Source organism: Acomys minous (genome assembly GCF_964271855.1).
Source record: "Acomys minous genome assembly, chromosome: 3".
Lineage (NCBI taxonomy): Eukaryota > Metazoa > Chordata > Mammalia > Rodentia > Muridae > Acomys > Acomys minous.
The window spans coordinates 26,761,846-26,778,578 of NC_140485.1; the positions used below are offsets into that span (position 1 = coordinate 26,761,846).

The following is a 16,733-nucleotide window of genomic DNA, read 5'->3' on the forward strand; positions in this document are numbered from 1 at the left end:
TAAGAAGCCCTGACTGGCTTAGTACTTGTAATGTATGTACCCCAAACTGGCCTCAAGTTGACCACAGCCCTTCCTGGTAGGACTGTGTGGTATACCAGTTACCACTTCACATACCATCCTTCAGAAAACCATCCACTTTTGAAAACCCCATTCCAAGCCAGTCATGGTGGCACAGGCCTTAATCCCAGCACTTGGGAGGCAGAGGCAGGCAGATCTCTGTGAGTTTGAGGCCAGCCTGGTCTACAAAGGGAGCCCAGGACGGCCAAGGCTACGCAGAAATCTTGTCTTGCAAAACAAAAACAAACAGGTACTCGTTTTACAAATAAAATTTGACTCAGGAAACTGAATTCAGATCAAGACTCCAGTTAGCTTGTATGTAAGCGTTCTCACTAAGCTGTTCTTTATCTGGGTTGACCTCAGATGTTTGATTTCATCTTGGCTCACAGTAACTGCTAAGACAACTGGGCAATGGTAATTAGTAGACTTGCCTTCTACTCCCACCTGTGACTTTTATCTGCATAACAAAGCTAATGTGGAAGCTGCAGTTTTCTTCAAGTTTTAAAACTGGACGCTCCCTTTAGGCCCAGTTATATGTGGCTCTATATTCCTTTTAAAAAAGTATTTTGTAGATCAATCTGATTTACACGTAGGTTTTGTACTTATGCACAATAATGGTTATACAAGAGTACCAGCACTCTGCTACTGAGTTTTGTCTTGGTCACAGCACCTTGACCTTGTTTCTGTGTTGCTTTTTCCTCACCTGCGACCCACTCTGTGGTCCTTGCAAGAGTGTTCTAAGGTCAACATCAAAAAGTAAAGATGATAGCTTGAATACTTGTAAAACAAAAAGAATGCTCAAAATTCCATTGTTTCTGATGGCTGATAAAATCTCATCAAAGAAAAGTACTTCCATAAAAGTTTTATTTATCCCCACAACAACCCTGTGAGGTAGGGTGATCAGGGCATTTGAAGATGAGAAAACTAAATCTACATTACTTGTCCACAGCTATACTGCATAGTAAATAAGTAGAAATTAAATTGAGATTTTTAAATGTCCACGACTTCATATTGATTCATATGGAAATAAGTAGAGAGAATATTAACTCCCCCCTACCTTAATGCCAAAAGGACACTACCTTGAAAAATCCCATTTCAAAAGATGAAAGTAGCATTTCATTGCTTATTTCTACAAAGATTTATAAAATAAAAAAATAGTGAAATATTTTAGTTAATATATATATAATGGTTTCATTCAGGGACATGTCCTTCAGCTATGTAAGTGATCAGCTATTCAGAGTTCTATAAATGCAAACTCTTTAAAAAGTATGAATGATAAAAATGGTAGTGAGCAGTAGCCTCAATCTTCATTATTCCTCCACGTATCTTGAATAAGTTCTGTGAAATATGGTCCCAGCATTTAAGAAAGGAAATGGGGAAGGAAAAAAAAAAAAAAAAAAACCTATGAGAAAGGTGGGTGGGGGGGGGAGAGACAGAGGAGAGATTGATTGATTGATTGATTGATTGACTGACTGATTGATTGACTGATTTCTGGTCAACTTCTGTAACCTATTCTCAAACCACATTATTTAAAGCAGGGATATACCAAAGTTGTCTATTTAAATCACTGGGAGAGCCTTAAAAATATGTAACTTTCAAACCTGTTCTAGACACAACAAGGTGGCTTCCCAGGCCTCAGGAGCCTGTTTTTTAAAAGCTCCTCAGCATAATTCTGATGAACAGGTAGGTTTGGGAATCACTTTGTATCTTAAAATACTAATATTAAAACCATAAGCTAGAACAAACTTCTCTTAAATCCTTTTTTAAAAAGATCTTAAAACATGTTTGTGAAGTAAATTGATTTATAATGGAATTTCAATTCAAGAAAACAGAGAAACATTTTATGAAAACAATCCAAATGGTGTGACTCGGATTTCAATAATTTAAAGTAGCATTTGAATAGAAGGTACTGAGTTTTGTGGTTCTTACTCTGAAACCTTTAAGGTATTTTATATACAAATTCCTAGCAGGTTTTCAACTCAAGGGAAGACATGAAAAGCAATGGCATAATCAAATACATTAGCACTGAAACAAAACAAAACAAAAACAAAAACAAAGAAATAAAGTTAAATACAGCCCATGAGAGGAATAAGAAAGTGAATAAAATGACAGACAGCCTAAGACCTTGTGGTCTTATATTTTTGTTCCCAGTCCACTCTTCCCCTATAAGGGGAAATAAAATAAACATTCTTTCCTAGTTCTTGGCATAGTTATTTGGTGGATAACTATTCTAAGTTAATTTAGACATACAAGATTTAAAGAGGTAACAAATAAATACCTAGGAAGACAGAGAAGTCAGGTCAGAGAGCCTTATCTAGCTAGTGATGTAGTGTATAACATCATTGTCAGTACAAGCAAACGAAGGCTTCGTTGTCCTTTATGTGACTGACAGGCGTGGAAGAGATCTGATCCTTATGAAGAATCTGTGCTTGCTGTAAGACTTGAAGCCTTCTTCATTGATGAGATGAAGTCTCTCTTACAGGCAAGTTGACAATACATTAAGAATGAACTCTGTTAGAAGGCTGAATGAAAGTAAAAGCTAGCAGGAAAAGTCATTGGCAAAAGGTAACTTAAAAACAATAACAACAAAAAACACTGTCAACCCTAAAAAAAAATTATCCCAGAAATATATATGTATATATATAAAAACAATGTACACATCCATATCACTGACAGTTACAAGAAAATAGCCATTTATAGAAGTTACATAATGCTTTCAACAAGTCCCAAAACAATTTTGGGAAACAAATAAAGCCATTGGATAAATAAATATACATACTAGCAAATATAAAACAATTTCTGGTTACGAATTGTCATCAATTCTCTTTTAGGACCCAGAGAAAAATGGTAGTAAATCTGGTCAGGACTACATATATTACATGGGATTTAAAAATACAACCAATTAAACATCCTCTAATAATGATACAAATATTTAAAAGAATGTCTTAAAAGTCAAACATTCATAACTGGAAATAGCACAATTTTAGAGCTGCAATGTGTACACAGGTAGCTTTCTGTGCCTCATGGATCCATGGCCCCTGCATTTACTATAGTCATGTTTGCTGTGTGCACTGACAGGCTGGGCACGTTTCAATTAAAAAAACCTACACACTTCCGATTAACTAAACGGGAAGTGTTCTTCAGCTACTAACAAAGAAAAGTTATAATTGGAAGATAATCTATTAAAATGGGGGGGGGGGCGGGAAAAGCTGGCTAACTTGTTTCTTTATAACTCACTTTAAACTTTGCATCAACAACTTTAGAATAACCCAAATGAAGTAATGGAAAAACAATCTATTAATTTGGTCTCAACTCTCAGGCCATGTAGAATTTTCCACAATGTTTTTCTCTACAAAGTTTGCTGTTCTGGACTCACCCCTAGGCTGACTTGCAGGAGTTCTCCTAGCATGGGCTACTTTTTATTATTAAAGTGCCCACAGATGCAAAGTTGTAAGTGTTTACATTTCCCCTTAAAGTTGTGGGAAGGGCTTTGAAACTGTACTCACTTAATCAGGAAAAAATTCTACAATTACACATGTGAAAAATTCTTGTATATATTTGGGGGTTTGCTGTATTAGCATAAAAATGATGGGGGCAGGAAGAAATTAACTAGGTTCACAATTTTGAAAAAGAGCATATGTAAAGGTAACATATGTACATTTTATTTCAAGAAAGACAAAAGACAAACAGCATAAAGATGCCCAGGTGCCCTAAAGATAAATACATTTCAAAGATTCTCATTAAAATGAATCTGTAGTATTGTTCCTGCAAGCAAAATACCTTTTTTAAATAATAATTTTTAAAAAATCAGTATTCTGAATTGCAATTGCTTTTGTTTTGTTTTTTTGTTTTTGTTTTTTTTTGCAGAAAATCTGCCATGATTATTTTTTAATGAATAAGGATTTTCCACAAAACAGGCTTGCTCTACATGCTAGATTTTTAAACAGTTCAGTGACACAATATGCTAACTACATATACAACAGATAATATAGTAAGAAAACACTCAACCTGATGAAAAGTTAAAATCTTCATTAATACACTGAAAACTGACAACTCATGCCTTTAAAATCAAAAATACAAAAATTAAATGTTTTCCTAAAAAGATTTCCTTATTTTAAGGATTCATTTGAAAATGAAGCTGCATGTAATTTGTACAATAAGTTGTACAAGTAAACAGGTAATATACATTAAAAAATTAACTGACATACTCCTCAATTATCAGTTGTCCACCTTTAATTTCCAATACTGTACTTTCTTAACAAGCATACAAAATATCAAACTTCTCTTTAGAAAAAGTGCCGTTCTTTGACATCCTTTACACAAAAACAGTCTGAGCCTGCGGCATGTTAATGCAGTTGAGAGGCAAAGCATACTAACTCTTACAAATTCTACCTTCCATAAAAAGCCTCCTGAAAAGGAGATTACACGCCACTATAAAAATATCAACCTCTTGTGGTAGCTGCATTAGAGAACCAAGGCGTGACGACTATTTTCATATAGCATAGAAAACCACTATGAGCAGCATATTAACTGCACTGGTGGCCCGGGAGTGTACTGTGCCACAGGATTATGCATAGCTACTGTTAGGTACCAAGACTGTTATACAGAGTTTTAAACTGATTGTAACCAAGAGCATAACAGAGGTACTACCAGCCCATGCAAAGTGAAAATACTGAGTCACTGTGCTGAATACTTCATTCCTGGAGAAAACCAAAGGCAGCAGTAACTGAATCAAGCCCAACAAGTGAATGAACTCGTTCTCTTTAAAGATTAGTGAGCACAGTGAAGTCTGAGGTATACCTTTATCCATTAATTGTGTGCCATTGCAAGATATTACCATCTGGAATACATGTCATCACAATGGTTCAAATAGTTTGAACATTAGTCATTCATATATTCTTAACTACCCAGTCTCTTGATTTTTAAAGATTTCACCTACAGTAGAATATTACAGAACAAAATATAAATGCATGTTTTTTTTTAAAAAATGAAACTTACATGGACTAAAAGTAGAGAATATTTTTAAACAAATATACAATATGCAGGCAGACAAAGCAGGAAAACGGCCATTCAGATGTATAATAAAAAAACTAAAAATTGACTATTTCCAGAAAACTATGAAGCGCCTCAACTAAAAGGAATGCATTATGAGATTCTAATCTAATACAGGTCAGAAATGTAAAAAGGTTATAAACCTTAACAGGAAAAATAAAACAACTTTTACTGGCCATTCCTGTTGAAATGAGAATAGTAAAGTAACAGAAAAGTGGCTACAAACCCACTGAGAGCACCAAACAGAGAGAAAATGAAAGTCCACTTTCATCTCTGTTATTATCATAAAATCCTGTGTAACTACAGGTCAAACTGCTGGTGGCAGAAACAGAATTCTTTATCAACTGCAGATGTCCTGTACATAAAAGGTTTCACTGGAGTTGTCCTAGTTCTACAGACGCTCTGTTTTAGCCTACCCACTGTGTGTGTTCAATCTGAGAGAGTCTCTTTCTATAACCCTTGATTATTATTGGGCACCAAAGATAAGAAAAGCAAGACGGGGTACAAAAATGCAAAATTTCAACAGTAATGGCAATGTTTTTCTCTTAGTCCAAAAGGGTCCTGCATTCTCTCCCCCTTCAGTGATCTGAGTCTCTGAACTTAATCTGGGGGCAGCAAGTCATGCAATCGAAATCTGTCTCTGATGTGAGGCCGGACATCTTCATTCTGTGTGGAGAAAAGATTACTTTTGAAAAGCCACATAATTTCTAAGATATGGTCCTATATATCCTTATAAACGCTCTTTAAAGAGAAAATGGACTACTACTTTACTTCATGACGTTATTTTGCTTGCCAAATACAGTCAGCTTCTATAACCGTAAGTTCCCTACATGTTGACTCTCATAATTAACCTATACTGGCAGACTTTCCTGTTGATATTAATCTCTGAACAATGTAGTACAAACCAGGGGCTCTTAGATCAGTCTAGAAGGGCTATGGAGAGGTGACTATATATTAGAATACAAGATTTAAAAATTGGAATTAAGTTTACACTTAAGCTTTTTATTTTTCCTTTAAAAAAATTTTTTAAATCTTTATTTTATATTAATGAGTACTCTATCTGCATGTACACTTGCATGCCAGAAGAGGGCACCAGATCACATTATAGATGTTTGTGAGCCACTATGTGGTTGCTGGGAATTGAACTCCAGACCTCTGGAAGAGCAGACAGGGTTCTTAACCACTAAACCATCTCTCCAGCCCCCTCCTTTTCATTTTTTAATAAAAACAACTAGGAAGCTAAATAGATAAGTAAAAGGGTTAGGGCACTAAATTCTACTTTCTACAATTGACTGACTCATAAATAAGAAAATAATTCCTGTAAACAAAAGAGAAAGCCTATGAAATACTAAAGTATGAAATAAAAAGAATAGTAAAGTCTGATAGGCCTTATTTTAATAATTTCTAATACAACTCAAAACTGTTCATGGAAAACAACAGTGGGCAGTAAGGACCTTGCTGACTTCAGTGTTCCTGGCTTCTCTATTATTTCCCTCATGTATCACTTAAAGAAGAAAGATGAGGCCAGGTGTGGTGGCGCATGTCTTTAATCCCAGCACTTGGGAGGCAGAGGCAGGAGGATTGATGTCACTTTTAGGCCAGCCTGGTCTACAAAGTAAGTCCAGGACAGCCAAGGCTACACAGAGAAACCCTGTCTCGATAAACAAAAACCACAAAAACCAAAACAAAACAAAAAACCAAAACCAAAAACAAAAACAAAAAACAAAAGAAAGAAGAATTAAAGAAGAGGAAAAAGTAAAAGAGGAATAAGAAGAAAAGAAGAAGAGGAAGAGGAGGAGGAAGAAGAGGATGTTTAAGCCTTATCTGTTGGGTGTGGTAGCACTCAAAGGCCAGAGACAGGCAGATCTCTAAGAGATAGAGGCCAGCCTGATGCACAAAGTAAGTTCCAAGTCAAGGCTACAAAGTGAGAAACAACAACAAAAACCCATCTTGACCTTGATCCAGATCTGTTTAACTGGCCACTGAAAAACTTCCCTTGAATACCAGCTGCACCCTTCACAGGAGATTTAGTGCCTTGAGGCAGAACCCTGGCAGTTACAGGTTCTGTACATATCTCTGCTTTGAATCAAAATCATTTGTTCCCCAGGAACTCCCAAGCCACTAGCCTCCCAAGTGGTCTTTTTGTCTCATCCTGCCACACTGACAGAAAACCAGTATCTCTGCCCCTACACCTCACCCCCCCCCTCAAAGATTTGCCTGCCTCTGTCTACCAAGTGTTGGAATTAAAGGTGTCACCATGGCCTGGCAAGAGAAAATCTTTACAGGGTTTGGACTCCCTGAGGCTAATGGATCCACAGACCTCTCTGCACTGCTGGAACTGGAGTCTAGGTTCACTCTCAGCTGCCAACAGGGCTCTGCAGGTACTCCTGCTGCTTCTGTTTGTATAGTTAATGGCAGAGGACTGACTTTGTAGGCACTTTATCTTTTCTATATGCGAATAGAAATAAACTGTCAAGAGTTTCATTTAGTCCCAGGCTGACTTCAAACTCACCATGTAGCTAAGAATGACCTGTAATTCCTGATCCCCCTGCCTCTACTTAGTGCTGGGACTACCTGACTACCCATGTGTACCACAACTCTCAGAAAACTTGTTAATATAAGAATATGCCTAGTCTGACTTCTACAGCATATTATTAAGTTTTATTAAAAACAATAAAAACAGCAGGGTGTGGTGACTCACACCTTTAACTCCAGCACTCTGGAGGCAGAAGCAGACAGATCACCGTGAGGTTCAAGGCCAGCCTGGTCTAGAGTCCAGGACAGCCAGGACTGACTACAAGAGAAACCATGTCTCAGAAAACCAAAAATAAATAAATAAATACCCAACAAAGCCTTAAGGGCTGGAGAGATGGCTCACAGTTAAGAGCACTGGCTGTTCTTCCAGAGGATCAGTGTTCAATTCCCAGCACACAGCATATCACAATTGTCTGTGACTTCAGCTCTAGGGTACCCAACACCCACATACATACATACATACATACATACATACATACAGGCAAAACACCAATGCACATAAAATAAAAACAAATGAATTAAAAATAAAATAAACAAACAAAAAAACCACAATCTTTTTTCACTCTACCACAATCTTAACTTACTTCTTGTTCTTTTTTAGGGAAGGTCTCAGTACATATATAGCCCAGGCTGGCCTCAATCTGGTGATTTGACTATCTTAACCTTCTGAGTTGGCTCAGTTAACTTTAAAAGCCAATACACAGACAGATTTGTTCAACAGAACAGCTCAACTAATCAACCAACCAACCAACAAATAAAAATCAAACAGGATATACTTACCAGTTCTACAAGTTTCTCCAGAAATGGGATCAATTTTAGGAGTTCATTGTCATTTTTATCCATAAACCAGCTTTCTATAGGAATTCCATTAGAAAGCTAGAACAATAAATAAGTAATTAAGTTCCCTTCAACTACATTAGCTTGCTTTGAAACACTAAAGAAAAAGACATAAGTACCTACAGTGTAAAGCTCCCAAGGACAGAGCTGCTCCTAGGGTTTCACGGATAGCTCCATAATGGAAGATAGCTCAATGGCTTAAGTGAAGCCTGTCGGTGTAACTTACTTCCTCAGCGAACACAAAGCTCATCAACAGAATGGTCCACTAATGCAAGTTCTACTATAGTCACTCAAAAAAGCTACTAGCACAATGCTGGTCACTACCACCTTAAACGTATGTGTGCATACTCTTACACAAGGACCTTCCTTCCTTCTCTTGTTTCTTTTTGTCTCTCCTTGCCCCCCCCCCCCCCCCCGTAGTCACTGCTCTATTCTTTTAAGGAGCCTTACTCTGTTGACCTTATAGACCTAGGTGTAAGCCTCAGCCTATCATTTTTCTATCATCTCATAAGTACAATAAAAGTACAAATACAGGTTAGGAAAAGTACTGATTTTAAGAAAAAATGTTTGGCCAGGTTTGGTGGCCTTTAATACCAGCACCCAGGAGACAAAAACAGGCTGATCTCTGAGTTAGAGGTTGGCCTGAGCTACCTAGAGAGCGCCCGCCTCAAAAACAAAACCAAATAAACACTAACCAGTATGAGTCCTTTAGTAACTCAGCTGGAAGAGCAGGGATATAGAAAATATGAACAAAACAGAAAATTTTGCTAAAACCATCTAAAAAAACACTTCAATTTATTTGAGTCAATAGACTAGAATACTGCTGATTTTAGTTATCAAACATGTTTATAATATCAAAATGCCATTAAACGGTTATAGTTTTGTAGTTCTATCTTCAGATTTACTTAGATTTTTCTTAATACTTCATGTAGATCTTTTCCCACAAGTATTTATCCATTTGGCATTTCTAATCCTAAAAGATAACACAATAAATTTAAAAATTCCGATCTTCTTCCTACCTGATAGGCAAAGGCTTGTGGTGAGTTGTCAATTATTATAGTTTTGGAAAGATCTCTTCCAAGGATATTTAAGTCCTTTATATAGTTTCCTTGTACACAAACACAATGTTCACGGAAAAGTCGGTGCCTAAACAAAAATAAAAATGAATTTTAAAACACGCACTGAAACATATCCATATACCATTGACTTTGTAAATATTCTTTTCTCTCAGGAAGCAAATTCAAATACAAATATTGGACCTAAGCTGTGGACTGGTTTCAATATAAAATTTTTTAGCAATTATTGAGACCTTTAAAAAAATATCACAATGGTTTAAAGAACTTTGGTTTATACTATAATGTCATAAATTACAAAAGGGAATTAAAACTTTCAAGTTGTTTTTGTAATTTAATTACCCCATGAAAGCTCAGCTCAGGTGCAGCATTTGGTTGTCAGCGAGGTCCTGCTTTTTAACCAATTTTCCAGATGGTTGACTGAGTGAGGCACAAGTGACTTGCCCAAGGTCACAGTAAGTCTGTGGTTAGCCCCGTATTGGAACCCAGGATCCTCCTGGCTCCCAGTCCTTTGCTCTAACCAGTAGACCACACAGCCTCCCTATCCCTGTACATGCCAGAATAGAAAATATAAGAAGGTATGTTTTCGGTATTGGAATTAAATTTTTTTTTTTTTAGTTTTCCTTACAGTTTTTGAGAAAAGATGCTGCTGAGGCCAAAACATTCCATCATTTAAACCTTCCCCAAACACTCATTTCTTTTAAATCGTGGGGGGTGGGGGGTAGGGGGAGGGAGGGGGGGGATTGCACCTTTAATCCCAGTACTTAGGAGGCAGAGGATCGCTGTGAGTTTAAGGCCAGACTTGTCTACAAAGTGAGTCTAGGACAGCCAAGGCTACACAGAGAGACTCTGTCTCCAAAATACAAAATAAATAAATAAATAAATAAAAAATTGAGGACTGATGGCAGGTGGTGGTGCATGCCTTTAGTCTCAGCACTCAGGAGGTGGATCTCTCTGAGTTCAAGGACAGCCTGGTCTACAAAGCAAGTCCAGGACAGCCAGGGGCTACACACAGAGCTTTGTCTAAAAAAAAAAAAAAAAAAAAAACAACAACAACAAAAAACAAAACACCAAACCAAACTAAAAGAAAACAATGACAAAAACAAGTTTAAGTATTATAAACTAATAACCCATCTTACAAACTAAATAGCTTTCATTTTAAAAGCTATTAAAAGTTGTACAAGCCAAGCAGGGTATGGTGGCACATGCCCATATTCCCAGCACTCGGGAGGCAGAGGCAGGCGGATCGCTGTGAGTTCAAGGGCAGCCTGGTCTATAAAGCAAGTCCAGGACAGCCAAGGCTACACAGAGAAACCCTGTCTTGAAAAATACTATAGTAATCATGCAATCCACACTTATAATCAATATAGCATTCTTTAAATATTACTGATTATTGGTTTAGGGGTTTTCCACCTTGAAATATGTCATGCAATATGCCTTAATAGTTTCATTTGTTTTGTGTCCTAATTCTAAACAAATTCTCATGAGCAATATACTACTCATGTCTGTACTGGCCAGGAGGTGGTGCCACACATCTTTAATCCCAGCACTCGGGGAAAAGAGGCAGGCAGATCTCTGTGGGGTCAGGGCTAGCCTGGTCTGCAAAGTGAGTCCAGGAGAAGAATCCTGTCTCAAACAAACAAAACAAAAAATCCAGTGCTTGTGGCAATGACAACAAGGGAGTGTTAGGTACCCAGCCACTGAAAGGTAATTCATTCATTCACCACTCCTTTCTCGCTCTCATTTTTTGTTTTTGAGACAAGGCTTCTTTCTCTGTGTAGCCTTGGCTGTCCTGAACTCTAGAGTACTTCAACAAATTCCAATCTGCTCATATTTTTCAAAATCCAATTTAGTAAATCAGAATTCCCAAGTGTATAGATTTTATAAATCTAGCTATTATAACACAATGTAACAACATGACTATTCCCCAGACAAATGAAAGCAGTAAAAGGATTGTATTGCTTACAACTGTTACTAGGATAATAAAAATAATAAACAGAAATCCCCCTCCCCCCCCACCCCCGAGACAGGGTTTCTGTGCGTAGCCTTGGCTGTCCTGGACTCACTTTGCAGACCAGACTGGCCTCGAACTCACAGGGATCCACCTGTCTCTGCCTCCCAAGTGCTGGGATTAAACAGAAATCTTTTAGAATAAATAGTCATCAAAGCAAAATCTAAATTTACATACTTTTATTAATGTTAGGTAGAGTGAGCATTTTTTAAAAAAAGACTTACTTATTTTTATGTATACAGTGCTCTGCCTGCACATACACTTGCAGGCCAGAAGAGGGCACCAGATCACATTATAGATGGTACTGAGCCACCATGTTGATTGCTAGGAATTGAACTCAGGACCTCTGGAGGAGCAGTCAGTCCCCTTAACCGCTGAGCTACCTCTCCAGCCCTACAGTGAGCATTTTTATAGTATACCATGGTGAACAGAGAATACCGTTTTTGTTTTTATTTATCCCTGTAACTTATTTGAACCTTTCAATTAAAAATCACAGTGAAATAAAACTAAGTGGTCACTGGGAAACACCTTTCAACACAATGGCAACCACTTAATAAAGTTGGTTTTTGTTTTTGATTCCTCCCCTCCCGCTGAGACAGAGTTTGCCTCTGAAACCCTGGCTGTCCTGGAACTTGCTCTGTAGACCAGGCTGGCCTTGAATTTAGAGATCCACTTGCCTCTGCCTCCCAAGTGCTGGGATTAAAGGTGTGTGCCACATTGCCCAATAGTTTTTTTTTTTTAATTATTTTTGTTGAGGCAGCAATTCGCTGTATAACTCAAGCTGGCATAAAACTTAGAGATCTGCCAGCTTGTGCCATCATACATGGGAATAAAGTACTAACAATAGTAAACTAGGTTAAGATTTATAATTAAGACAATATGGGAGATACTAAAAAAACAAAACAAACACCGCAATGCCCAGCTTAATAGCTACCACAAGCTTCTTACATTTTCTTTCTCTACTCTTGATCACTCAGCCAAACTCACTCCTAAACCTTAGAGGATGGAGCAAGTATGCAGACTGACTAAAGTCTCTCTAGTTGAGAGAAATAATGGAATTGGTTTTCAAAATCCCCCAAGGCATCCCTGCTAAGCAGGCACACACGCCATCTGCTGGCTAATGGCGTACACAGGGAACAGAGTCCAGATGAGGATAACTGAATGATTAACTCAACTGCAGTTTCCAGTTAGATGTACTAACATTCTCTTTGCATTAAATCTGCTCTTAAGGAGTCTTTTCTATTATACTGCTTTTTCCTCTGAGCCCTTACAGTATAACAAACATTATCTCAGAGATATGGAAATAAACCAAGCTCACATTGGAAACTTCTACCACCACCGCGCTCCCGCCTACCTCCTGGAATTCCCAAAGAAATAAACATATAGATATGACAGTTAAAAAATATATTTGACTTTGGGACCTTTTAAGGAATGTCTGTCTGAAGTTACCTAATTAGCAACTCTTGAAGAGTTGTGAGACTTTAAAAACTCATTTACCATTCAACACAACAAATCTCTAGATAGTAGCCAATTGAAAATGGCCATTAAAATTAAAAAGAAAGTAGTTGCACAGATGAGTGTGACATTTCTACTATTCTTAATTAAATTTACCTGACCAGTTGCTTTTTAGGGTCTAGTATGTTCAGTAACTTGTCTGCATACACCTTCTTAGAAGCAGTAAAAAGAATGATCTACAAATTCAGGGAAAAGAAGTAATCATTATACATGATCTGAATATGGATACTATATTGAATAAAATAAAATCAATAGTTAAGTAGTTTAAGCACATTTACCTCATACATCTGAGACATTCGTTCCAGGAATTCCCTGAAGAATGGTCTTAATCTCACATAAACCTGAAGAAATACAAACATAGTTTTCAGCAAATAAACATTAAAAAAAAAATCACCTTAAGATGTGTTCTAATCTTGGATATAATTTAAAAGTTCATATCATAAAGTAATATTTACTAAGTGCCACTCAAACATATTTCATGTACCAGAAGCACTTAAGACAGTCCTTTTGAGTGATAGAAATCCCCCACCACCACCACCACCACCAAGACAGGGAGTCTGTGTAATGGCCCTGGCTGTCCTGGACTCCCTTTGTAGACCAGGCTGGCCTCGAACTCACAGAGCTACACCTGCCACTGCCTCTCAAGTGCTGGGACTAAAGATGTGCTCCACCACACCCAGCTGAGATAGTAATTATTGATTGTTTCATTTTTAATAGCAAATACAACAGTACTTCACTGGAATATAATCTTGAAAAGCACTTCAACTAAAAATAGATTTCCCTTATTACAGATTTTGATCCACCAAATCATTTCCATCTTCCAACCAGGTAGCATCCATCCAATTATTAGGCAGGCTGTGTGTCAGTTCTAAGCTGACCTGTCTCAATGACCTTCCTCAATAAGTACTCAGAACTTCTTCTGAACAAGCTCCTGTTAAAAATACTCTGTTTAATTTTATATATTAAGATAAGTAATAGTCAAGAAGGTGGTACCTGGATTGGTGAGTTTAAATACTGCGCCCCCCAAAGACATCAACCTACCCTTGTACATTTACTGATTCAGATATAACTGAGATTGCAAGTATACAAAAACAACAGTTCTCAAAACCCATTGCTCATAATATATATTATATATGTTATATTTATTATATGTGAGTTGAGATAGGGTTTTCCTGTGTAGCTCTGGCAGTCCTGTAAAACTTGTTCTGTAGATCAGGATGGCCTCAAACTCAAGAGCTCTGCCTGCCTCTGCCTCCCAAGTGCTAGGATTAAAGGTGTGCACCACCACAGCCTGGCTACATATTCTTATTTCTATATTAACATTATTATTCTTGCAATATGCTGCAATATTCAGAGAAAGCACACAAATAAAAGCCATAAACACTACTTACAAAAGACTCTCCACTCTTCTGCTTGTGTTCACCTAATGACTAAATTTTATAAAAGCTTAATACTCCACTAAAAATGACTATTGGTTTCAGATATCATAATATCATAAATAAATATTCATTAAACCAAGTTAAATAGATTGTGATTTCATAACAAGCTTAGTGTTCAATTCTGCCATCTACATGAAAATGTAGATGTGACAAAAATGGCAGTCCTGAGAATGTTTTATGGTAAAACAGGGAAGGCACGAAACAAAAGAAAACCAAAAAATGTGACATTTTCCAATGACTTCCAGATTAGACTGAATTTGTAATTGCATTATGCACCCTACTGCTGTTACTATGTTTAACTATTACACATAGCTTATAATGTGACAATTTCAAAATGCTAAACAGAAGAGTACACTGCTAGTGTTTCCTGATCCTAAGAATACAAAAAGTGCAAGTTATCTCCAGAACAGATTCGACATTTTATCAGAAAGTTATCACAAAAAGATTAGAAGACACAGATAATATAATGGTTAACAGGGAAAATATATTGGAAAATAAGAATTGTTAGGTCTCAAATAAGACTGTAAGGAAGTGTGCTGTGATACACAGGCACAACTATAAGCAACAGGATCTATGCCACTAGGAATCAGGAAGCTATGAGTTTTGTTCTCAAAAAATTTATAATGAAAGTATGTACAATATAGTCTCTGTTTTGTTTATTAAATCCATTTGCTGGAGGCAGGTTGCATTTGTGATATGTTCGTGCCACTGGTCAAAGGACAATATTCCTTGTTGAGACAGGGTCTTTTTCTGGAACTTACTATGTAGCCACACTGGCCTGGATATTGAGGGTGGCCCTTCCTGTTCCAGCCTTCTCAATGCTGACATTACAAGTGTGTGCGAACATGTCCAACCAAACTTAATTCTTAACTGTGGAAACGCCCAAAGACCAAAAGAATGATTTCACTCCAGTTTACATTTGTTCTTGCAAACCTATAGCATGCTATTTAATTTAAATGTTTTAAATAAACCAAATATATTTTTGGGGAAAAAAATACCCTAAGTTTAAAAATAATGTCTATGGATAGTAATAAGTGATTACTATCTGCAAGACTGACACTCAAAAGTGAGGATTTGTGAATACGTACATTATGCCTAGTTTTTTAAAATTAAAAGTATTAGAATCTGCTGGGTAGTGGTGGTGGTATATGCCTTTAATCTGAGCTCTCAGGGAGGCAGAGGCAGGCGGATCTCAGTGAGTTCAAGGCCAGCCTGTTCTATAGAGTGAGCTCCAAAACAGCCAGGGTTACACAGAGAAACCCTGTCTAGAAAAACAGCAACCAGGCTGGGCGTGGCAGCACACACCTTTAATCCCAACACTTGGGAGGCAGAGGCAGGAGTATCTCTGTGAGTCTAAGGCCAGCCTGGTCTACAATGTGTTTAGGACATGGAGAAACCCTGTCTCCCCACCCCCAAAAGGAAGAAAAATAGCAACCAAACCAAAACAACAACAAAACCATTAGAATCTATTACGAACTTGTTTTACTAAAATTTAAATTGTATGTAGAAAAATATATAATAAAAAAGTACACTATACTAATAGTGCAACAACACTACTTGACTACTTTCTGCATCCTTTTTGGTATCATGTCAAATGAAAGTTCCTTAACTATATGTACATGGTACTGGCAAAAAATGAATAGAACCACACTTAATAAAAGTAAATTACATAGAAAACTCTGTGTAACAAGAGCCCTGGCTGTCCTGGACTCACTCTGAAGACCAGGCTGTCCTTGAACCCATAGAGATCTACTTGTCTCTGCCTCCCAAGTGCTGGGATTAAAGACCAGTGCCACTAGGCCAGGCTAGTTAAATTCAAATTTAGTCTATTTCTATTAGTTTATCAAACCTTCACCTGTTATTTTAACAACAGGACCAAGAAGCAAAGTTAAATCCTACCTACAGATAAGCAGCTTGCTCCTACTAGTCAATCTTTTTTCCTTTTTCCAGACAAGAGTGTCACTTGGCCATCCTGTGGACTGGGCTGGCTTTGAACTCACAGAGATCCACCTGGCTCTGCCTCCCTAGTGCTGGGATTAAAGGTGTGCGCCACCACACCCAGCTTTAGTCTTTGTGTTGTTGTTGTCCTCCCCCCTCCCCCCACTCCTGTGCCCCAGACAGGGTTTCTCTGTGAAGCCTTGGCTGTCCTTGACTGCTTTGTACACTAGGCTTGCCTTGAACTTCAAAAAGATCCACCTGCCTCTGCTTCAGGGT

The 16,733-nt window shown here is 37.5% G+C and overlaps 1 protein-coding gene across 3 annotated transcripts in view; it reads right to left on the minus strand.

Moving 5' to 3' along the window:
* Positions 1–899: 899 nt before the first annotated feature.
* The window catches only part of CTDSPL2 (CTD small phosphatase like 2), a 53,600-nt gene continuing 37,766 nt past the window's right edge, over positions 900–16,733 (minus strand). For all 3 annotated transcript variants that reach the window (XM_084777894.1, XM_084777895.1, XM_084777896.1), the window contains 5 exons: positions 13,359–13,421; positions 13,177–13,256; positions 9,501–9,627; positions 8,425–8,520; positions 900–5,775 (listed from right to left, as the gene is read on the minus strand). In XM_084777894.1, coding sequence (XP_084634020.1) covers positions 5,710–5,775; positions 8,425–8,520; positions 9,501–9,627; positions 13,177–13,256; positions 13,359–13,421 — 432 coding nt within the window. In that variant the 3' untranslated portion in view covers positions 900–5,709. The remainder of the gene's footprint in view (positions 5,776–8,424; positions 8,521–9,500; positions 9,628–13,176; positions 13,257–13,358; positions 13,422–16,733) is intronic.